General features: G+C 39.6%; 1 protein-coding gene across 4 annotated transcripts in view; it reads left to right on the top strand.

Annotated features, from left to right (window-relative positions):
* CLTA (clathrin light chain A) overlaps positions 1-21711 on the top strand; it is a 30568-nt gene extending 8857 nt beyond the window's left edge. Inside the window, exons 2-7 of one of the 4 annotated variants that reach the window (XM_036741580.1) lie at positions 4896-4933; positions 7236-7353; positions 14181-14292; positions 18810-18863; positions 20253-20288; positions 21266-21711. In XM_036741580.1, coding sequence (XP_036597475.1) covers positions 4896-4933; positions 7236-7353; positions 14181-14292; positions 18810-18863; positions 20253-20288; positions 21266-21437 — 530 coding nt within the window. In that variant the 3' untranslated portion in view covers positions 21438-21711. The remainder of the gene's footprint in view (positions 1-4895; positions 4934-7235; positions 7354-14180; positions 14293-18809; positions 18864-20252; positions 20289-21265) is intronic. The other 3 variants (XM_036741581.1, XM_036741582.1, XM_036741583.1) reach the window with 3 other exon arrangements.
* The last annotated feature ends 2660 nt before the right edge of the window (positions 21712-24371 follow it).

Genomic DNA, 24371 nt, shown 5'->3' with positions numbered 1-24371 from the left:
GTTAGAACTGCAAAAAAATATTTGAAGGAACCTGGTAAGTTTATCTTCCCTTGTAAATTATTAAACTAGCTTTTATTATGCATCTGAGTACCTGTCTCAGAGTTGTTTACATAAATTTTCCATGGAAAGCAAGTAAAAAGAATTAAAGCGGAGAGAACTAGCTGGGTGTGTAGTTTCATTACCCTTAGAGCTTGGTTTTCTATACATCCCGGTTACCCAGTGGAAGATAAAACTACAAAATTTAATGATGGCAGTATTTCTACTTGAAGGTCTAACAAAGCCAACATACAGTATTTAAAACATTTAGCAATATCTCTCCCTCCTTTTTTCCCCATACTGACTGGTTCCCTAATTCTAAACTTCCATCTTTGAGAGAAGAGTAGTTTTACACTATTGTGAATGCATACACTACAAATAGAAATATGTAATGTGTGTCCTTTGTACTTCATATATATTTTTTAAATGTTACTAATTTTACAAACATGAACATTTCTTTGGCATGATAAATACTACCTACAGCTTGGAATTTTTTTGAGTATATATTAAATGTAAGATGATAGTTCTAACGCTGCCCTGATTGTGTATGTCCCCTTCTGAACTTCTGCTCTCCTGGGAATTTTCCTTGGCACTAATACCGGCATCCTATAACTTTCCACTGAAAAAATAAAAAAGAGAGGCTCTCCTTTAAAACCAACACACACACACACACACACTAAAATTGTTCTTATCTTCACTTATCCCATTTTTGGAAGAGGGTGCTAGAGTACAGAAGAAGATGAGAGAAGCGTGATTTATTATTACTTTTCTGGAGTCCTGATTGGTCATTGAGTTAATAATAGTTTTAAAGTCTTTCACATTTCTTATTATTTTAGAGTTGTATTAGTCATTATAAAAATTGCACCTCTCCATTCTTCACTAAAAAAATTGAGAGCATTCACCCAGAGCTCCTACTTCTGCCTTCCCCTTCATCCCAACTAGGTGGCACAATGGACAGAGTTTCGGGCCTGTATCCAGTCTCAGACACTAATTAGCTGTGTCACCCTGGTGAAGTCACTTAACCTCTTATTGCCCCAGTTGGGGTTGCGACCCACAGTTTAAGAAGCACTGAAGGGAGCTGTGAGTGGAAAAAGTTTAAGAAGCCCTGGTTTAGAGAATCAAACGAAATAATAATCGTAAAGCGCTTAGTACAGTGACCGGGATGTAGTAAGCACATATAAACGTAGCTATTATATTGCTCAGGCATCTTTCCTGACTGCGGCCTTCGTTCTTGTCTCAGATGATAAGATGGCCCTTCTTACCGAGGCCAACCCAAAACTTGCACCCTTGATCATTTCCCTTCTTTTTACTCCAGCAGATTGTCCCCTCTATCATCCCCACTGTTTCTCTAATCTTTAATCTTCCTATCTCCTGGCTCCTTTTCCTGCTGCCTATAAATAAACTTGCTTAAACCTTCTGTTCCCCCCCCATGCCTTTCTTGGCTATACTTTTTAAAAAATTTTTTATTTTGTTAAATATTTCCTAATTACATGTAAAATAATTTTTTTTTAAATTTTGAGTTCCAAATTCTCTTCCTCCCTGCTGCCCCTCCCCCTTCGTTGAGAAGGCAAGCGTTTTAATTTTGGTTATACATATGAGATCATGCCAAACATTTCCATATTTTAGCTAACCTTTTTGAGAAAGCCATCTATAATAGGTGCTTCTGCTTTGACTTTTTCCACTAGATTCTAAACCTTCTGCTGTCTAACTTCTCTCCCAAATATCAATATTAATTGCCAGATCCCTGTGGAGTGCAGAACCCTTCTCTCAATCATCCAGGCCAGGAACTTAGTGTCATCCTCAACTCCTTATTCACACTCACCCCATATATCCAGTCTTGTCCAATTAAAGTTGTTTCTACCTTTAGAACATTTTTCATATATATCTCTTTTCCACTTAAGCAGCCATTACCCTGGTACAAGCCCACATTCCAGTAGTCTTGTGATTGGTTTCCCTGTCTCAAGTTTTGTCATCTCTCCACTCCATCCTCCACTTATCTGCCAAAGTGATTTTCTTAAAGTACAGGTCTGACCCGACTCCTCCCCCCCCCCCCCATTCACTTTCTCCTCCTCTCCAGTTTAATAAATTTGGTTGTTCTCTGTTACTTCTAAATTCAAATATAGAATGTTTTGCTTGACATTTAAAGTGCTTTACAGTCTAGCCCCTTCCCACCTTGCCAGTCTTCATATACCTTACTCCCCTTTACATATTTTGATCTAGGTATGCTGTCCCACCTGCTGTTCTTCACATATGACACTCCATCACCTGACTGTCCCCCATTTCACCTGGGCTTTCTGCAGAAGGCCTCCCCTTCTGCGTTGTTGTCCCACCCCCAATTTCCTTCTGTTTATCTTGTATGTGTAGTTATTTGCATGTTGTGTCCCATTTTAGATCTTCTTGAAGGCAGGGACCATGTTTTTGCTTTTCTTTCTCTCTGCAGTTTTGGGCACATAGTAAATGCTTACTAACTGACTGGATGGTGATACTGTTCTTATTCCCTTATCTCTGCACACATTTGTACAAGTCCGTCGAGGTTTCTCTGAATCTGCCCTTTTCACTATCGCACAGTAGTACATTCATGATTTGTTCGGCCATTTTCCGCTTGCTGGAAATTCACTGTGTTTCCAGTTCTTTGGTGTAATAAAAATTGCTGCTATGAATAAACCTTTTTGTGCATATGAGTCCCTTTATCTCTTTGTGGTACATGACTTCAACTCTTGTTTTCTGGTTCCTCACAGTAACTTACTTATTAGTTTTTATTTGAATGCTCTTGTTTTTGGCTATGACGTTCCTGGGTGTTTCCAGTTTGGGATTTCTTTCTGGTGACGTTACCTCAAGTCTCGCCTCTCCAATCCATTCTCTCCCTGCTAAAATATAAGTCTGACCACTTTGGAAAGAAAAAAGGATTATCTTTTCACTTGGTCCTCTGGTTTGAACAGATCATTAAAGTTTTGTTTTATGACTTCTTAAAATGTGGTATCCAGGGGGTGTTTTTGTTTTTGTTTTAATCATAGTTTTCATAGAGACCTAGTATTCTTAGGTTTAATAGATACTTTACATTTTCTACTTTTTTTTTTCCATGGAATCCACTATTTGGATAAAGTTTTTCACCTTTTGTTCTAACCTATTCTCCTTTGAATTTTTTTCTTTCACAGTTCTTATTCCAACTCTTTTTTCACTCTGGTACTTCCTCATATTTTTAGAGTCCTTATGGCCAAGCCAGTTGTTTTCTCTGAGTCTCTCTCCATAGTTGATGTGGAAGTATTCTCTTTATGACCTTCTGTTTCTAGGCTCCTCACCTGATCTGAGGCTTTGTTCCAGAGCCAGTCTTGAGTCTCTCTGGCATTTTTGCTTGATTTGGGTAGATCTTATTTGGTTCTCTTCACTCTGTAGGCTAGATCTGAGTAGAGTAGCTTATAAGCCCTAACCCCCGTCTCAGTCCCTTAGTTCTGTATCAGTTCTCCTAGAGATCTAATGTGCTTGCTAGCCTTGTTCCATACTTGTATCTTTGTCCTTATACAATCACCAGTTGGAAGTTGGTTCCATATCCACTGCGATCTTGGCAACCCCTAGTTAGATGTTGGACATTGGGTGGGGGGGAGTACTACTCCTGTGCTCAGAGAAGAATTCAATGGATGCCTCCCCCACAGTGACCTAACAGGGTTTGTTCTGTCTCCCATTCTGTTCAGACAGCAAGGTTTCAGCCCCAGTTACTACCAGAGCTCATTATTGGTTTCCAGCCCCCTTGTATGTAGCATGAGCATCTCCAGGCAAAAGGATAGGCCTTTTGCTCTCTGTGTTATCAACCGTTTCCCTAGTTCTGCAGATTTTGGGTTATGTATTTTTGGAGTGATGCTTGCTTCTATTTTTCTTTGGTTTTCTTGATTGCTCTGTCTGGTACCCTTTTTAGATACTTGCTGTGGTGGCATATGGCAGAATTAAGATCTTCAGTGACCTTCCACAGTACTATCTTACCTGGAAGGCCTGTATTTAATTTTAAAATGGAAAATATAGTAACTAGAGTAAATTATTGTATTCTGCAAAATAGATTAAGAACATTAGAGTTACAAAGGGTTATTGAAGGTCAGAGGCAGGAAAGATTGCTTTTTCCTGGGATAAGAGAGAACATCACAGAATGCTTTGTGGAGATAGCAGCATTGGAGCCAGACCTTGAAGGATAGCTTGGATTTTCAAAGGTGGAGAAAGAATGCAAACTGGGCAGAGGGAATTGGTCTATATGTTCTAAGCCTAGAGCAAAGCAGCAAAAGTGCCATGTAGGTACAACAGGTGTAGTAAGTCCGTTTTGGATAAGGGAGTCTCTAAGAAAGGAGTAAGGTGGAAAAGATGAAGATGGCAAAGAAAGCCTGGAATGTTTAGACCTGAGGGAGGCTGCAGGAGAGCGGCATGATAGGATTTGTGCATACACAGTCTAACGTGGTATGAAAGATGAATCAAAGGGAAAGAGACTGTAGGTTTAGAGTCTAGTTTTACTGTTGAACTTGATGGAGTAACAGGGCCAGTATCTTTTGTTTTCTTTCCCTCTCCCTCCCCACTTCGTAAATATTCAGTTAAATACCTTGGCTATGTAGAAGCAATATGTTGTTGAGTATGGAGATTTCAGTGTAGCATTTCTTATGTAAGTGCTTCTGGGTTTTTTTGATTAAAGAAAAAGTGCGCGTGCGCGCACACACACACACACATATGTTGTTTTGTATAATTTATTTCTCCTTCCACAACAGTTGATAATTCCATGACCTTTTTACCATACTATCTCATTTTTGGTTACAAACTGAATTTATTTATTCCTTATGACTCCGTATGTGATAAGCTAATATTGACTATAATTCTGTGTCTTACAGATGCTATTGATGGAGTGATGAATGGAGAATACTACCAGGTAACAAAGTTAAAATGTATTTCATTAGCAGCTTAGAGTGCTGTATTTCTTTTGTTAACTTTGCTTTTTTGGTTTGCTCAGGACTGAATAGCACATTAACAATGGAAACATTTTGAGAGCAAGTTGTGGTAATGATAGGTTACATATGAGGGCATTTTAAGGTTTGCAAGTACTTATAAAGGGGAAAGGATGTGGAACTGAGACTTAGGGTGCTGGTCCTGGATCTGCCACTAAATAGCTTTGTTGGTTTTAGATAAGTCATGATTTCTAGTGGGCCTTAATTATTTTGTCTATAGAATGAGAGGGCTGGGACTAGATCTCAAGTTTCCTTTCTACTCAGAAATTCTAGGGGAGAATATACAGCAGAATGAAAAAAAAATTATTAGTTAAGACAATTAAGTGTCCAGTATTTTTGCAAGGGATACATGTACTAGCTTAACTCTTTTTTCTTTGCCTTACTTGTCATCTCAGCAACCAAAGGGAAGAAATTCTCAATTTCTCCCTCCATCTGTTTACCTTTACCACATTATCTTAAGTAAGTGTCTCTTACAAGCACTACCATCTGTTTGGTTGCCCATTTTCAGTAACTAGTAGTAATATGTAAATTTACACAACACAATAATTTAAGATTTATTAGTTACATACAACTGAGGCTCTATTCCAGGAGCATTCAAGCTGTGATGGGTATTACTAGTCCCTTCCTTTCAGAGTGCTCTCCAGTTGTTAGGTTGTGGTGAAGCCCAAAGATTTAATGGAGCAGAATTCTCCTTTTAAAAACAGTAAATTGAAACAAGCCCCCCAAAAATTTAAAACAGAACCATTGTGCTTCTCACAAGTAAAGAGGGCAATGAAAGTGTACATTTTGGCAATAGTATTGAGTCTTTTCCTTTTCTAATGAAGGTTGAGCGTCTTAAATATACCCAAATGAAACTGTCCCCATAAAACATCAAATTGAGTTTTAAAAACTGAATTGGTAATAACTAAAAGAGCGTCCACTATCACATCATTCTGTAAAAGAATAGAAACAGACAATTATTGGGGCCATTTCATTGCATCATCATGTGCTAGTTTGACTACTGGTATACTTGTTCCTTTGAAATAAGTGTGTATATGTTGATAGGTATTTTTCTCTCTTTGACACACAGTGTGGTACAGTAGAAAGAGTCCTTGCCTTGGAGTCAGGATTTGGATCTTGACTCTGCTTCTTACTGTCCATGTGACCTTGGGCAAGTCACTTAACCTCTCAGAAGCTGCAGAATGAAGGGCTTGGACTAGGCTGACCTATTGTGATTGAGCAAAGGAACCTAGCATGTTTATCTGGGAGAAGAGAAGACTCAGGGAAATGAGGGCTGTTTTCAAGTATTTGAAGGGCTGTTGTGTGGAAGAGGGATTAGAGTTGTTCTCTTTGGCCCAGGAGGGCAGAACTACTACTAATTCAGATAATTAATTAAAGATGAAGAAAGACAAATTTAAGCTAGATATTAGGAGAAACTTCCTAATAATTAGAGCTGTCCAGAAGTGGAATGGGCTTCCTCAAGAGGTGGCGGGTTCTGCAGCCTTTGAGGTCTTTTAAGTAGAAGCTGGATGGCCACTTGTTGGTAATGTTATATTTTGTACTGGATTGGATTAGATGGCTGCCAAGGCCCTGCCATCTGTGCTGTGACTTCTAAGGTCTCTTCTCACTCTAAATCTATCACCTTGTGATACATTTATTTACTTATTTAGAAGACAGGTTATGTATACGACACAAGTCTGAAATGTTCTAAAATCAACTGAGTTAGGGGGTCTTTGTTGAATGGTTTCACCGTTTTCCAACATTCTTGTCCTGTACCTGCATATTCTTTAATGTGGTACTTGTAAGAATTCATAAGTGTCTTTTCTAACTACATTTACCCGTTATCTGGTTTCAAATGTACCTGTATGTTTTTGTCAACACTGATCAATCATCTTAGGGGCTTTCTGGCTACTCAAATATTTTTGGCTAATTGGTTATTAATAACTTGAACAAATTTGGGTCACTAAAAGGAAGTTGCTACCTCTTTTCTGTTTCTCAGATATGCCTTAGACGGCTCTGTTCTGGAATTAACCACTTTGTTCAAATTTTTCTTCTTTACTATGGCTTATACTAAAATAATTGCCATCGTCCGCTGCTGTCAGTAATCTGCCCTGATGTTATTGCATATGCTTTGTTACTATTCTCAAGTGTCAGCACTAAACCATGCAGGATAAGGCAGTTTAAATTTGAACTGATTGCATTGACATGCTTTATAGTAATCTAACACTTTGTCTTTTTTTTGTAAAGGAGAGTAATGGTCCAACTGATAGTTATGCAGCTATTTCACAAGTGGATCGATTACAGTCAGAGCCAGAGAGTATCCGTAAATGGAGAGAAGAACAAATGAAACGTCTGGAAGTCCTTGGTAATCTTTTGCGATTCTTTTCCAACTTTGTATTAGCAAGATCAACATAATTTTTCCCTTATTTAGTTCAAGTTTATGTAATACATTTAGCCTTATGCAATAGCTTCTAATGCCAATTGTTCACATCTTTGAAGTATTTAGAATCTTGTTTGACTCTCGGCTTTGGCTTGATATTTTCTCTCATTGGAAGGGCAGTGTATAATTGTATATAACTAGTACCTTGGTTTGATATGTGTTGAAGACAGCAAGATACAGGAAAGAAGAGGCACATGAGGAAAAGTGTTCCAGAGCTCTGTTGTAAGGTCAAATCAGAAACACAAAGGTTCCTCAGAGGTTCTACTTCTGAGTAGATTAGTCTCATTCTGCCTTTTCCCTTTTTTCTAGAATATTTGAGGTGGTTATGTTTGACTTACATTTGAAGAGAGCTTCCCTTTGATTACTTTCAACCTCCTAAAAATTAATAGGAAGATAAAGGTAGGGGGATTTTTCAAATTATTGCTCTTGTGACAAGGCCAGGACGGAGAAAGATCAAGAGGGAAAGTATTGTGATGAGTCATTTTTGCATCGAATTCCTCCCTTTTAATTACTTTAATTACCGTGATGCGTATTTGGTTTCCTCCCTCGTCCCATTTCTATTCTTATCCCTCCAAGTGTCTGAGCATTACCGCTGCCGACCTAGCTGGCAGCTGCCAATGCATTCTTGCCAAAGGACCTAGCCCTGTTTTTGAATATTCCTTCATCTCATTACTGCCCGTGTTGATGATCAGAACTGGCTGAAAAGACAAAACAGAATGAAGCAGATTGCGTTATTAAGGTTGGATAGAGCTGATCTTGAATTTCACAGGAAATTTTAATTTCTTGTATCTATTTTACCTTCCATTTGATAACAAAATTATAATTTTGTAACAACTTTATGAATGTACCATCCATTCATACATACCTGAGAGTATAGATTCTACAGGGTGTTCCTAAAGTCTGGACACATAGGAAAAAAATGCATATTTTTTTTTGTTTGTTTTTTGGCAGGGCAATCGGGGTTAAGTGACTTGCCCAAGGTCACACAGCTAGTACATGTGTCAAGTGTCTGAGGCCGGATTTGAACTCAGGTCCTCCTGACTCCAGGGCCGGTGCTCTACTCACTGCGCCACCTAGCTGCCCCAAAAATGCATATTTTCAAGAAATGAAATGATTGAAATTTTCAACATTTTATTTAATTGGAATATTAACAGATAACATCTTCAATATGATTTCCATCATTTTTGATGCAAAGGTAGATGCACTTTGCAAGATTGATGTGAACTCGATACAATAACTCGATAACTCCATGTTGCCGTCAATTTTAACACATTCACTCTTGGAATATGAAATCATATGATGTTATTTGAAGTTGAAGATGTTATTTGATAATATTCCAATTAAATAAAATGTTGTTGAAAATTTCAGCCGTTTAATTTCTTGAAAATATGCATTTTTATCTATATGTCCAGACTTTAGGAACACCCTGTAGTAATCATCAATCTGTTGTGGATATAAAAGTGTACGATACTTGAAGCTTAAAAAAGTATCATTATTCATGTGCCACCCACTACTATTCCTGTGGCTAATAAACTGCTACCATCTGTTTCTCTTCTTATCCTTTCTTACTCAATCACCAGCCATCTAGGAACAACCTCTCCCCAAGCCCTACCTCCTCCACATCCTACTTAAGCTCTGCTCCCCCTTTCCTTACCAGAATTCCCATTCCATAGTGAATGAACTCTCCATCCTGCACCTTTTTCTTTGATACTTTTTCTGTCCCTCTGTCCTCATTGAGACCTGGCCATGCCCCAGAAGATACTATATCTGGTTATGCCTTCATTCCCACCCCCCTTCTCACGCTCTCCTTCCTCCTTTGCTCTTTCTTCCTCCCCATCCCCCCTTAACTCTTCCTGCCTGTCTCTCACACACACTCACAGGTCTTAAAAGATATGTTGAGATATTCCTTGTTTTCTACTGGCACTTCCAAACTTTTCTTTTGCCACTATCACTCAAACCCTCTTCCTTTAAAAAAAAAAAAAAGGATCAGGACTTCCTTGCTGTTCAGATACTGACAGTTGTCTGCCAAGCAGATCATTCTTTTTTTTTGTTTATTTGTGGGTTTTTTTGGAGGGGGGAAGGCAGGGCAATTGGGGTCAAGTGACTTGCCGAAGGTCCCAAAGCTAGTAAGTGTGTCAAGTGTCTGAGGTCAAATTTGAACTCAGGTCCTCCTGACTCCAGGGCAGGTGCTGTACTTACTGCACCACCTAGCTGCCCCTGAAGCACATCATTCTTTCTACTTTCTCCAGGAGTTTAGCACCTGGCTCACTGTCTTTCTCTTCTCCCCAGATCCTGTCATTTGTTGGGGTGCTTTAAGATTCATATTAATGATCTCACAAGCTCCCTAATGTAATAATTTCTTAATCGCCTTAAATCCCTTAACTTACTCCTTTACTCCACCTAACTTACATGTGAGGATGGTCACATCCTAGATCTTCCTGTTACTACCCACAAGGGTTCCACTTCCTTAATCAAAAACTGACGTTTTTCTCTCTAACCATAATGTGTCATTTCATCTCTGCCTCTGCCTTAACGCTTGCTAAACTTATTCTCCATCCAGACCTTAATCTACTTCTCCGACTTGATTTACCTTCCCAGGCTCATCCCTACAGTCAACCAAATGAATGCCTCACTTTCATAAACTATCACACTCCTTTTCCCCTTGTCCTTGACAAACCCCAGGCCTGGATTGCTCCCATAATTCACCTCCTCCTTCTTATGCTGTTAGAAGCTGGAGGAAGTCATAAAGCTGTGTAACCAGGTGTTATCGAACTTCAGCTGGGCTTTTGCTATACAAGCCTCTTCTCATTAAGGAGCTCACCACTTACATGGTTGGGAAAACTGTGACCATTCACCTTGAGTTCCCTCATCTCCTCATTTTCCTTGACATTTTTCACTCTCCTCTTTTCCTCAGTCTCTGATAGTGAGATGATCCTTCTTGGCAAGGGCAGCCCTTCTCCAGCCCTTTAATTCACTGCCCCCATTTTCTCCAACAGATTGCCCTCTCAATTATTCCTTCTTTTTAACTTCTGCCCCCATCCTGTGTGCATAAGTGTGTGTGTGTGTGTGTGTGTGTGTGTGAGAGAGAGAAAGAGAGGGAGGGAGAGAGTTCCTTCTCAAAAGCCTTTAAATATGCCTAGATTACCCCCATTTTGGGAAAAAAAACTTTTCATTAAACTCTGCCACCCCTATAAGCTATCATCCTATATTTCTTCCCTCTCTCATCGAAACTTTTATAAAAAGTTGTCTACACTCATTGCCCACAGTTGTTCTCCTCTTACTTTTCAACCCTTTGCAGTCTAGCTTACAAACTCTTCAGTCACTTGAAACTACTCTCTTCAAAGTTACTGATGAGAAAAGGACTTCCAGCTAAGGAGGCTGCCTGAATAGAGGCAGATTGATCAGGTCCTCCACACCTACTCCAGCAAAAACCTTGAAATTGCAACAGGCCAAGGATTGATCAGGAAACCCAAGGAGAAATTACACAGTGAGAGATTTCTTTCATCCCAGAAATGCTCAGAAAGTTAGAAGCCCATGGGCAATAGAAAAGGAGCTGCCAATACAGACAGACAAGCCAGCAGCCTCTCACGGAATTAGTGATGGGCAAGCACACATGTGGTCTGTGGGACTTTATCCAGGAGGCGCCAAGAGCAGGGAGCTCTGGTGAGAAAATCCCAGGGTGGTTAGGAACCCACAACATGGAAACAGTGGAAGCCCCTGGGGTGGCAGTGACTAGTGTGGTCATGGCAACCCTCGATATGAGGTCACTAGTGCTTTATCCTGAGATGTCATGACCTTGAAGATCTAGCACTCTGGACCTCAGATTCAGGGGGGCCCTAATTCCAGGAGGTCAGCACAGCAACACAGGTTGAGTCCAAGTAGGACTGACCACCTCACCTAAAAATAGCAAGGGGCAGAGCCTGGCCCTGATAGCCTCAATTCAGAAACTAAAGGTAATTTAAAGGTAAAAATGAATTTTCCTCCTGGACTACATAGTTACTAGAAGAAATGAAGCAAGAGATGAAAATGAAATTAAAATCTTGGGAAGAATGAATTGAAAAGAGAATGGAAAGTGGTAAGCCTTATCCAAATAATTGACTCCTTGAAAATTAGAATAGACCAAATGGAAGTCAAGGACTTCACGAAACAGCAAAAAATATTAAAACAAAGTCAAAAGATTTGAAAAAGTAGAAGTAAATATAAGATCTGATGCCAAAAACAATTGACCTGGAAAACGAGTCAAGGAGAGAGAATTTAAGAATCAATCGTTAAGACTCCCTGAAAACTTTACCCATTAAAAAAACAAAACAAACTGGGTGCTAGTTCAAGAAATAGATTAAAAATTGAAGAGAATTTTTACTGATCATCTTCTGAAATTAGCTTCCAAGGAATGAAAACCAAAATCTAGAGCTTTCATGTCAAAGAAAAAAATACTGGCAGTATGCAAAAATAAGCTGTATGTTTTTAATTGGGCTATAGAGGGTAGTACAGGGATGCCAAAATGCGGGGCCATCAAAATTTTAAAATCCACAGGAAAAAGCACGGTCAAGCTGGACAATTTTTGAAGTAGTATGTGGCATTTATATACTTTTTTTGAAAAAGTCATATGAAATGGAAAGGAGGTGGAAGGAACCCAAAGTTACCAGTAATCCTTTAAATTACATTTTAAAATACACATCTAAAGCTGAATTCAAAAGTTTTAGTTTGTTCAAATCTTGGATATAATTTGAGGGCTACCACTTTTTGAAGTAAGAAATGAAACTTTTTTCTATTAGAAATTTCTAGTATATTCTCCTTCACAGTCACTAGAGTCATGGGGTAAAATGATCCCTTATCTGAGTCATCCATTTATTAAATCTGGTTCTGCACCTATTTAAGTCAGATGTGGTATTTGTAATTTGGAGTCTGGATCTCAAAGAAAATAAAATTGTCATCATTCTTTATTAGTTTATGCAAGGTGTATTTAGTGATGCTATTTATTTTCACTCCTTTTCATTGTGAAACTTGTCATAGGATTAGTTGACCCCCGTTACCCACTTTCCCTCTGACCCCCTGAAAATAGTTGATTAACCGCTTCCTAGAGGGCACTTGTACACAGCACTGCAACACCAGGCTGCCCATGTCTCATGGCTGCTTCTGCGCTTCTTCCTTCTGCCCCATGAAAACCTGTGTTCTTATGTGATAGTCAAATCCATCTCTTAGTAAGATAGATATTCTGGCTTCCTTCTTACCTGTAATCCTTTAGTTTCTGTTCCGCAAACTTTCAGTTGTGGTTATCTCTAAAATCTAATTCTTAGTCTTCCGTTTTTCTCCAGTGATACGGAAACGTTTATGTGGGCACAGCTTTGAAAGATAAAATTATGTGGTTATTTCAGTCAGTGTCCAAGAGGAAACCTTTAAGTTCTCCCTTCCCCCACCCCAAATTCCCTATTTTCCAGAAGAATTGTTTTTCTTGGGATATCATGTTTCCAAGTGACTTCTTTGATAAATTGGGCACTCAGCTTATCTGTTCTCCTTTGGGGATCTTTCCTCTGCTCCCAAATGACATATTCTGTCACATAGGGAGGATAAGCTTGCTTAACATTACCTTTCATTGAAAGTACGATTAGTTGTGCCAGGCTGGTCGTTGTCACGCTGCTGCTAGTTTTCCTAACATCTGCCCTTGCCCCGGCTCCTTCCTTTGTTTTCCTAAAAATTGTCATTTAGATTTTGTTTTGAAGTTATGGCATTTCCAGTAATTTTGTGGTTATTTTTCTTTATAATCTATATTCAGTTACTATCACTTGTTATTCTTTGTATTATTATGGTGTTTTCACCTGTATTTATAGAATATTAGAGCTATAGTTGAACCCCCCCCTCCTTTTATAGATTAAGAAATGGCTGTCCAGAGATGTGGTGATGTGTTCAGTTGGTAATGTAACTGGGCCTGGAATCCAGGACTCCCAGTCAGCTGTTCTTTTACTACAATATGTTGATACTCAAAAAAGCTAAAAGAAAAAGCGGGTAAGCAAGGAAAGCATTATTGCGGGCATGTGTGCCCCTCCCCCCCCATTTGTTTAATATGAGGAAATGGAGGCTTGAAGGAGTTGTGATTTTACCCAAAGTCACATGGCTGGTAAGTGACAGAGCCAGAATTAAAATCCAGGTCTTCTCATTTCTGGCCCAATACTCTTCAATATACCACATTTCCTATGGAAGGAATCTGTGGCCCTATAATCTAGAAGTTGTATTTGTCTTTGAACTTAATTTCTCTACCGATTTAGAATTTGGTCTGGGAAGTCAAAATATTGTGACTATGAAAACTACAACTTGGACAGCTTTTCTCTCCCGAGTCCTCCCAGTCTAGCTTTCTGTTCCCTACACTAATTACATATAGTGAATGCTTACATTTAACTTATAGCATGAACTCAATGCTGTGAGTTTTCAGATTGAGACAACATATTTTACCCAAGTTCTGTCCTATTCCTCTGGGGATTGTCAAGTCAGGTTGTGGTTGTTTTAATTTAAGCTTTTTTTCTTGGTACCAAACCTGAACATAGGATGAAGAAACCATAAACCTCTTTCCCTTCTCATTTCTCCCTAACTGTAGGCTACAGTCATAGAACAAATAAATGGTATTATGCAGGGTAGTTTTTAGAATAGATAATAATAGAGACTATCCCTAACTAATGGCTAAAAAGCCTTGCTATTTATTATTTTTGAATGAAACTATAAATAAACTAATGTGTAAAGTTTCTCCTGTTCCTTCAAAGATGCCAATTCTCAGAAGCAGGAAGCAGAATGGAAAGAAAAAGCAATAAAAGAGTTGGAAGAATGGTATGCAAGGCAAGATGAACAGCTACAGAAAACAAAAGTAAATAACAGGTAAGTTCAAAGGGGATAAAACAACACAGCTTCCGGCATCCAGTGACGTAAATGTCACACGTTCAGATTTCTCTTGAGCCTCGTCCTCCCGGTAGCTGTATTGTGATGTTCTTTCTTGCCTCCAGCTTACCTGGTATATGAGATTATTGAAATACTCACAAAAAGTGTGTGAGAGCTTAGGCTTGCTTGCTTTAATCTCCTCATCAAACACATGACCGTGTTAGGGTATGTAGAGTCAGAACCTAAGTTTGAGTTCTGACTGGACTACTTATTCCTCTGTCACTTTGAGCAAGTAATTTAGCCTTGCTGGGCCACAATTCCTCACCTTTATGAGGGTATCATACTAGATGGCCTCTGGGTTCTCTTCCAACTCTAAATCTGTGATCCTATGACAAGTACACATAATAAAGACCTAGAACTGAGCTATAATATGACCATTAGTTCTGTTCCCTGGCACTAGCCTTAAGGAGTTCCATGCTATAGAATTGTGTTTTTATTTAGTTACCATAACATTCCCTACAGTACATCCAGTTCATCTAGTCCTTTTCTAGATCCTAGTCATCACTTCTGGGAAATTTTGGTGACGTAGTTTGTGTCATCTTCCGTGTTTAAGTCCTTAAAAGGGAAGAAAATATGGAAACTCTTGGCCTTTTTTTTTCTTTGACTGTAAAAAAGCGGTAGTTATCTTGAATTCCCTCTTCTATTTCTACCTCAGTTAATCTAACCTTCATCAGAAAAATAAATTTTCAAACTGCTTAAACAATAAAAAATTAAAAGGAAAGGAAGAAAAGGAGTATTCTATTGCTTTTTTTTTTTTTGCAGGGGGGAAGGCAGGGCAATTGGGGAGTGACTTGCCCAAGGTCACACAGCTAGTAAGTATGTCAAGTGTCTGAGACTGGATTTGAACTCAGGTCCTCCTGACTCCAGGGCCAGTGCTCTACTCACTGCGCCACCTAGCTGCCCCATTCTATCACTTTTACGAAAATAATTTTTCTCCTTTTTCTTTCTTGGGTGGCTTTAGTGGAAAGTTAGGCTGGAAATTTATGATAACTATTCTCGAAATTTTAGAAGCCCAGCTCGTTGAGTCAAATTTGCTTACTGCAGAAATCTCTTCTATAATCTGTTTGATAAATGGCCATCCAACTTGTACTGAAATATTTCTAATGAAGGAGAGAGCCCATTACTTACCTCAGAGTTTCATTATTGGATATCTTCAGTTATCAGCTTCCTTAATCATCTTCCTTGTAACTACCATCCATTGGTTCTATATCTGTCATCTAGACCAGAGGTGTCAAACTCTAGATGAGGGGGCCTGACCAGATTAAAATGGAATTAGGAAATGTTTAATAAAATTAATTTTTAAAAATACACAACATAGATAATGTTAATTTGTGGTTTTCTAAGTCAGCGTGCTCCCTTCAGAGATTTGTTTCTATTGGAGTTCGACACCACCGATCTTTTGCTTCTTCCGTACAGCCTTTAAAAAATGTATCTTTTCCATCTTTTTTCTTCTCCCCACCCCAGTCTTCTCTTCTCCAGACAAAGGAGCCCTAGGCCCATGAGCTGTTCTTCACATGACGTAGTGTCTAGGCACTTTGCCACATCTTTGAGATCTCTGACCCTTTGAAGTAGCTCTCAGAATCAAACATGCCTGCACCACTTAGTCCACATAGACACTAGAGTGCCATAATGCCTTTCTTGACTAGAAGGTTTTGATAGCAATAGCACCTTGGCTTATTTGAATTAAACCCCCAGACCTTTCTTATAAACTTATGCCTAAGTCTTGCCCATTATCTACCTAGGCCATTCATTTTTTTCTTGCAGGCGGTGGGAAAGGGATCTTAAAAACAGATTCAAATCTATCAAAGAATATTTCAGCATCTACTTGCATTACAGTACAAACTTGCGTTTTGTTTTGTTTTACACCGGAACTCTTCTGTGGCTAAGAAAATGAATACGCCACGGACATTGTATTAACGAGATTTGAAATTATGCCTGTGAGTCTCTTGTTCTAAATAAATAATATAAAGAATTTGCAGTTACAGAAATCAGGAACTAACTCATCCCCTGTAATCGCACGTCTCCAAGGCGGCTACAGCGATGAGTTTTTCCAACACAGTAACTCTTGAGGACCGTCCGCTAAGCTATATCGGGATCGTGATTGTTGGTGGAGGAAGGGTACGCATGAGTGAAATCACATTTCCTTGAAATACTGAGGAAGCAGCGGCATTGCTGTAATTTGTGACAGCAAATATTTTTTCTTAACCCCTGCTCCGAGGGCTACTGAGTGAATGTGGATTTTGTACCGGCCTTCCCTGGCTCTGCACCAAGTCTGACTCTTAAATTGGCCTCTTACTCTTAGTATTCTCTTCTACAGTCATTCCTCATTGTTCCTTCTCTGAGCCCTCTGGGCCTTGACCTGAGTTGAAGAGAAGAAGAACTGAGCTGAGTGTCTTGAAGAAAATTGCTTCTTCAGGGAAACTCTTTGGGGGGGAAGGGAGAGGGGTGGCAGTATTCAGAGAAGTTTTTTTTATATATATGTAAATTCTTTGAGGGCAGGGACTCTTTCCCTCTTGTCTTTCTATCTCCATTGCATGTTAAAATAGTAAGAGCTTAATAAATGTTTGGTGACTAATCCATGACTAAACTCCCTAGGAAGATGATATGGTAGCTCTCCTCCATTGAAGAATATCGTTATTCATTCTGTAAACCCTGAGGCTTTCATTTTTGAATTTATTCATAATGGGGCTCAGAAAAGAGAGTAAAAGCTTCTTCAATTGTGATAAATCATTTCTCTTCACTAGAGGAAATGAGAGAGCCAGATTTAAGTTCCAATTCCAGGTCTTGTTAGATACACACACATACACACACCCCCTTCATTTGTTAGATACACACACCCTTCATTTGTTAGATAGACACACACACACACACACACACACACACACACACACACACACACACACACACACACACACACACACCCTTCATTTGTCTGTATAATGTGGGTGGCTAGAGTCTGTGAGATTAGATAACAGGATTTACCTGTTTAATTATCTGTTTGATTAGAAATAGCAGATTTTGGTTGAAATGAGTCTGCTGATGTTCTTTTCTCTAAAGTTAAAGAGTGATGAGTTTATATAATGGTTTTGCCCTCCACTTGAAAACCCCTTTCTGAAAAATTCATCATATTTTTTATTACCAAGCTGCTTTTTTCACCAGATTACATTTTATTTCTTTCTTGTATTTTTGTTTAAATCCTGATAAAACTTGCCTTTTTAAGGCAAGGCAAGAGGGAAGGATTATTTTAATAGTTTCATTGGCTTTTTAAGAAAATTAAATCATCTGTATGGATTATAGAAATGAGAGAATTTAAGGAAACAAACCCAATCATTACTATCGTTTAAGAGTTATTCTTCATTTTAGCTGGGTAATGATATGTAAGCTTGTTAAGATGCGTGGGTAGTAAGCATTTAAAAAAAAAAAGAGACGAACACGTAGAGCACTGACTATGTTATTGACTAGGCCCAGATATTTTAATATCATAAGTTAAAGATATTTGACCTAAGGAGGTTCCCTTATGGGGACTATTTTACATTTAACTCAAACTGAATGATTGGCAAACTTTTTTTGGTATAGGGAGTGATAGATTAGTTAGCAATAGTATAATTCCGGTCCCTGTTATGCTTGAAATAAGGGATTCACCAGAATATGGGCTGCTTGCCCCTCTTCGTCCCACCCCTTTTCAAGACCCTTTTTCTTTTTTGTAACCATGTGATGGTTAAGTTTGAGTATCCATTGGCTCTTTTATAACCAAGTCAATCCGTTTAGTGCTTATATTTTTCTTTATATAGCATATATAGATCCTTAAGCTGATTACTTGAGTGGACTAGTATATTGAGGTATGACACAATCAGCTAGATTATTTGGAAAGGTAGGGTAATAAAGATAATTTTAAAAGGGACAAAGGTGGGGAGCTGTTCTGTAATATGTTGTCAAAAGATATACTGCATTGAGAGTCAAGAAGCAGAGTACAAGTTTCTGCTCTGATACTTAATTCTGGTGCCCTTGGACAAGCCTCAGTTTACCCATTTGTAAAATAAGAATGATAGTTATTCTGTCTCCGCTTCACAGGGTGGTTGTGAAGTATTTTGTAAATTGTAAAACCATTGTTAATGTGTAAGCCACTATAAATTTAGCTTTTAATGTTTAGCTGTTACCAAAAGTTGGATTCCCTTAGTCGTTTTCAATGACTGACTAGAGGGAATACTCTAGTTGATTAACATAACTCACTATTGCCTGACTCCAGTTGGAATATTTGATCAAAAACTGGGAAACTACTGCACCAGAATCTAAGTAGCATTAGAAACACTACGCTTGACAAGCTCAATGGTTTGTGTGAAGTCTAGATAGAATTCCGTTGTCACTAGGCTGATACTGATAATTAGATTTTTCTGCTTTTCAACGTTCTCTCTTTTTTCCTGCCTGCTTGCCTGCCTTTTGGACTTCTTGCTGTCTAGGGTGGCAGATGAAGCTTTCTACAAACAACCCTTCGCTGACGTGATTGGTTATGTGTATGTTGCAAAACTAATTCTTTTGATCTTCTTCACTTTTTGTGTGGTATTGGTATTTCTTTTGTGTAAAAATAGCTATTTCAGATTGATCCTGTCAGTTGCCTTTTAGCAGTTTTGGTAAAAGGCAATAGAAATTATGGATATTTTACATAATTTTGATTTAACCTACAAACTAGTCTCTAATTACTCTATTTTTTGATCTATGAGAAGAGGTATTGAAGGAAAATGTTTTTCCTTTCAGAGGTTCTTTGGGGGTGGGAGTGGCGGGTAGGAGCACCTGAGATACGTGGCCCTAACACCGGCTTCTGCCTTCTTTTCCCATTTGTCCCTCACCCTTGGGAAGGGAGAAAGGCATTTCAGCCTGGGGGTGGAGTGGAATTGGGAATAAAAGAGAGGACATGGTCATTCACTGGGAGGGAAAAGAGCCCTGAATTTGGGGCCAGCCTGAAGATGGCGTTTCAGTTCTGCCACCCAATGATTCTTGTCTCCATGGCTTCGGACAGGTCACTGAAGCTTGCTAAGTTTTGCTCTGTTCATTTATAAAATGGCAACGGTTCTTACGCTGCTTACTTCCCAGGGTGGTTTTAATTCATCAACTTGGATACTATTTGTAGAAGATTCTGGCACCTTATAGATGTGAGCTGCTATTACTGCTGCTTCTGTCTCTTCCTCAAGGAAGAAGATAATTTAATCAGAGAAGTTTTTCAGATAAATGTGTAATTGTTTTCTGTGATCTTACATGAATGAATGTGCTTCCACTTGATTGTTGCTGAGCTTCCTTTCTCCCCTAGATGATCTCCATTCTCTTGTCCCTACCCTTGTCCAACTCAAAGGATGAGATGGTCACAAGTATAAGCAGCAGGCTAATTTTAGGTATTTTTATTTTTTCACCAAAGAAAATCGAGTCTTATGGTTTGTTTGGCTTTAATTGTTGGACTTTTTCTTTGTGTTTTAAGACTATAAATTCCTCCTTGGTTATCTTAGTATCTTGGGACAACAGTAGAAACACAATAATTAAATTCCCCCCCCCCCCCTTTCTGGAACTTTAAAGGATGGTAATTTTCTGTGTAATGCACTTCCTAGATGGATTTGAAACAAGACTTGTGAAATGCTGGATTTACAGGTGGTGTTTGATTTGCCTTTGAAAATATTTCTGACATAAAAAAAAAGAATGGCAAGGATGGGTTTTGGTTTTGGTTCATTATGTAGATAATACAGAACAACTGTGCAGTAAAAGTGCACGATGAAATTAGCAGCATGTTTGCTGAATGTAGCCCGAGTGGTGAGGGCATGTCTAGCTTACTTGTCATCTGCATTAAGCTCATTTTCATTTCCTATATCTGACTTAAACTTTCTCTCCTTGTTTCTTTTCTTCTCTTCACCTTTAAGCACAAACATAAATCATCCTTGCTACAGCCTAGAACAGTTAAGTAAAATTTTCTCACTGCCCCTCAGTGTCTGTCCCATGAAGTAGCAGTGTCGTAGTGAGCTTGGTCTGCAGTGGTGTCTCACATAGTCATTCCTGTGAATAGTGCAAAACCTTTCCATGGAATTTCCATCTCCATTGCTTTGGCTTTTCCTTTACTGCTTGTTGGAGTAGATGAATTTGGTTTTCCCTTCTAGATTGTGTCCTGTCTATTTCCCCACCACTGCTTTCTGGGCTGGAATGAGTACTCCCCCACCCCCCACCCCCAGTCAATTCCTGATGGAAGTAACAGGCAACCTTTGCCTAATTTGAAAGAATGCTTCAGGCAGCATCTTGCAAAAAGATAACATTTTCCCTTCTAGGTTGGTTTGCCTTGTGAAGCAAAGACCTTTACAGAAGAGCCAGTGTTATCTCTTTTGTTTGCCTTGAAACAGCCTGGTATCAACAGGAGAATGGCTTAAGTCTACAGTTTATCCAGGCATGGAGACTCTGACTTAAGTGCCATTCAGACTGGCCTTGTTCTCTACAGTCTTAGGATTTAGCTCATTATTTTTATGATGGCCTATCAGGTCTGCAGACATTCCCAAATTTCCTTGGATTCAGTACAGGTCAGCATAACCAAATACACCAAATACCTGCTTGAATACACATGTACCAGCCTTTAATTCTCATTAACAAAATCAGTCCATAGCTGTGACAGTGTAGGACAGGTCAAGATTGAAAGAAAGCAATCCTAAACCAAACACCTGTATTCCAACATTTTACACAGCAGTTCTTGGCACTCCGTGTGCACAGGGGGTTGATGTGATGTGGCACATCTGTCTTCTGCTATAGGAAAGTACTTTTTACTCTTGGGGGAAAAAACAGAATGCCGTTTGACAGGCCTGGCAGATGAGGTGCTTTTGTGGTAAGGCAATGAGCTGGCTCGCTGGTCATATGTCTTACAGTGAGGTAACTGTTGTCTCTTTGTTTGCAGGGCAGCTGAAGAAGCTTTTGTAAATGATGTTGAAGAGACTTCTCCTGGCACTGAGTGGGAACGTGTGGCTCGGCTGTGTGACTTTAACCCCAAGTCTAGCAAGCAGGCCAAGGATGTGTCCCGCATGCGCTCAGTCCTCATCTCCCTCAAGCAGGCCCCCCTGGTTCACTGAAGGGAAGCCCAATGAAAACACTAGGATTGCAATATCTTAATCTTACTCAGCGAAGCTGTTCACAGTCATTGGATTAATTATGTTGGGTTCTTTTGGACCAAACCTCTTGTCTTTAGAGTTGATCATTGTTTGTGATTGCATGTTTTCTTCAACTGTTTTCTCCCTGGCATTCCGAGTGGGAGGGAAATGAGAACCTCCAGGACAGTAGCCTCTCGTGCTTTTGTGCATTGTCATTTTCAACTGTACCGATAATAAAATTCTGTTTCAAATAGCACATGGCATTTTTCCTTTTTCTGTGGGACCCAATGGCCATTTTTGGTATGTTTGTAGATGGGACTTGTGTTTGGAGTAGAAGTTGGGTTGAAAGGCCTCTGAGATGTCACTTCCCTCCCACCCACTCCAGATAGGTTTTTATTATAAATGTAGGTGTGCAAAAGTAGGATTGGATCATCCAGCACCGTCGCAACCACCCAACAAGCAAGATAGTCCAAGTCCTCTTCTTGCTTTACAGCCCAGGAAGCTGAGACTTGGAGAAAACTGGCTTGCCCGGGTTCCTGGAATGTGACTGGGGTTCAAGTCTAGTGCTGTTCCTCTGTAATACAGGGCTTCTGTGCCTTGAGCAGCATGTATAACTTTAGTTCACTAACACACCTCAGTGTTTGTGTATGAGCCGCTTTTAAAACAGGTTCCCAGCTTGCTAGGAGGAAGCATAGGAAAGGATCTCTCTTCTTCCTGGAACACACGGAGACTGGTCCCTTTTTGTTTGGCGCCATGGGAATTAACGGGCCCCGGATGGATTACATCAATGGGATACGCAGAGGGGTTGGTCAGCTAGGTGAACATGATTTGCTAATGGTTATTGGAAAACTCCACCTTGAATTAATAAAAGTGAAATTAAATGAGACTGAGTTGATTGGACATGCACAGAAGACAGAAGGCCACTTTGTAGTGGTCCTATGAAAGGTGGGAGGGGTGTTATCAAATGACATATTTGTATAGTACTTAGCATAATACCTGGCACATAGTAGACATTTATTCCTTCTATGCCCTAGGCTTTGCATTGATCTTGACTGTAACCTGTTTGCTCTAAGACAGGGCTGTCCACGGCTGCGGTGCGATTTATGCAGCCCACCTACAAGCATAGAAGTTTACATAGATGCTTTATTAAAGCAGAGCTCTCAGTAAAATGGCAAATCAAAATATATTGTCTATGGTTTCAGTAAAAACCTAAGGTTGGACAAGCCCTGCTCTAAGATATTCAAGGTATTAGAAATTCTGGAGAAAAGTGCACACGGGAGTGAGGAAGATGCGTCCTGTGCTAGTCCTCCAGTTCATCTTGGCCCTAGCCTCAGGCTTTCCCAAAGATTAGGATTTGGAGGGTATATCCAGTGAACCACTCCACAGTATTGATCGTTGGGAATGGTGAACTGAAAGAGATCAAAGTATATTCAGGGAAGAAAAGCCCTTTTGGGGCTAAATATTTTCCAGAAAGAAGCTTGGCTGTTGTGTTTATGGGCAGCAAGAGAGCAGACACTGATTTATTGAGGCTGGATCTCATAAGTTGGAGGAATTAACTGAGGACCCCATGTATGGTGGGTTTGGGACCCCATACAGTTGGATTAGAAAACCTGGCTTTGTTCCTCTGGGATGGTTTGGGAGTTAGGCAAGAATTCTTGCATGTCCTGATCTGGGGGAAGGGGGAAAGGGGAAGTGGTCATACTTTCTGAAGGAGCTGATGGTTCTTGATTGCTTGTATAGCCCTGAGCAGCTGATCAAACCTCAGGCTTCTCATATCTACTATAGAAGACAGAACTAAGCTCTTGGAAGGCCTGCCTTTCTAGAAACACCAATTTGTTGTGTATCTTCCCTGTTTGTTACTGTTTAGGCTACTTTGGATAAAGGGTGGATTGCCTTGATGTTATGCCGACTCCTGGTAGTAAGCAGTGGCATTTGTCTTCTCGGATGGCTTGTTCTAAAGAAGATGAGACAAGGTCTGGTCTCTATGAGAGGTGAATTTGGTTATTAAAACAGGTTTAATAAGAGAAAGGTTGACAGCCAGGCCTTTAGTATCCTGGTTAAGAAATAGCAGGATGCGGAAGAGGTTTTAGAGCCTTCAGTCCCTCTTGCTCAGCCCTAATGAATCCCCATGTATCTTCGTTTTATGGAATTTAGATTGCCAAGGGTGGGACCAAGCTCCCCAGACTCAATTCTTAGCATTGGACTAAAAGAAGATCAGAGACCTTTTGCCCAGGTGACAAGTTTATTGCGTGGAAGGCAAGGTTTGCTAGACCCCCTACACCAAAGGAAGTCAACCATCAATCATCCCTAGAGATCCCATGCTGGTTAGGACATGGAATCCCTGTGGAAGTGGAAGGTTTGGGTGGAGTCACCACATGAAGGACAAAGACCACCATTCAGATAAAATTGGGAACACTGCCAGTAAGTTTGTGTCCCTTTGTAGTTATAAATTAAGCCTGAATATATAGTGGATACAGATTTTGTTGGGTTTAGGGCGACTGATAGCAGTTCAGGCAGTTGTTTTAGTAGCCAAGCCCATTCCAGGAGAAAAGGTTCACTGAAAACCCTTTGATCTCCCCACCCCTGGCCCAAACCAATCCCACACTGTTAAGATCAGGCAGCCATGCATCCCTGGACTGATACTGGGTTTTGTATTCTCATAGCAGCCGTGGGCTTTGATAGGAAAAGTAAGGCCCAGGAATTTGTCATAAATATTTTCCCAATTTCCTTGTTTTTTTAAAATTGTTACTTTTATCATGCAGAAATTATTCATTTTAATGTAGTCAAGCATATTTATCATGTCCATGGTTTGCTTTCAATTTATTGAATCAAAAAACTGCTATTTCTTGGCTACAATCAAGAAAACCTTCCATTTTCTCTTTTTTTTGTAATTTTTTTTTTTTGTTTGTCATCCAG

The sequence above is a fragment of the Trichosurus vulpecula genome, chromosome 1 (assembly GCF_011100635.1).
Source record: "Trichosurus vulpecula isolate mTriVul1 chromosome 1, mTriVul1.pri, whole genome shotgun sequence".
NCBI lineage: Eukaryota > Metazoa > Chordata > Mammalia > Diprotodontia > Phalangeridae > Trichosurus > Trichosurus vulpecula.
This window is presented reverse-complemented; position numbering and strand designations above follow the sequence as displayed.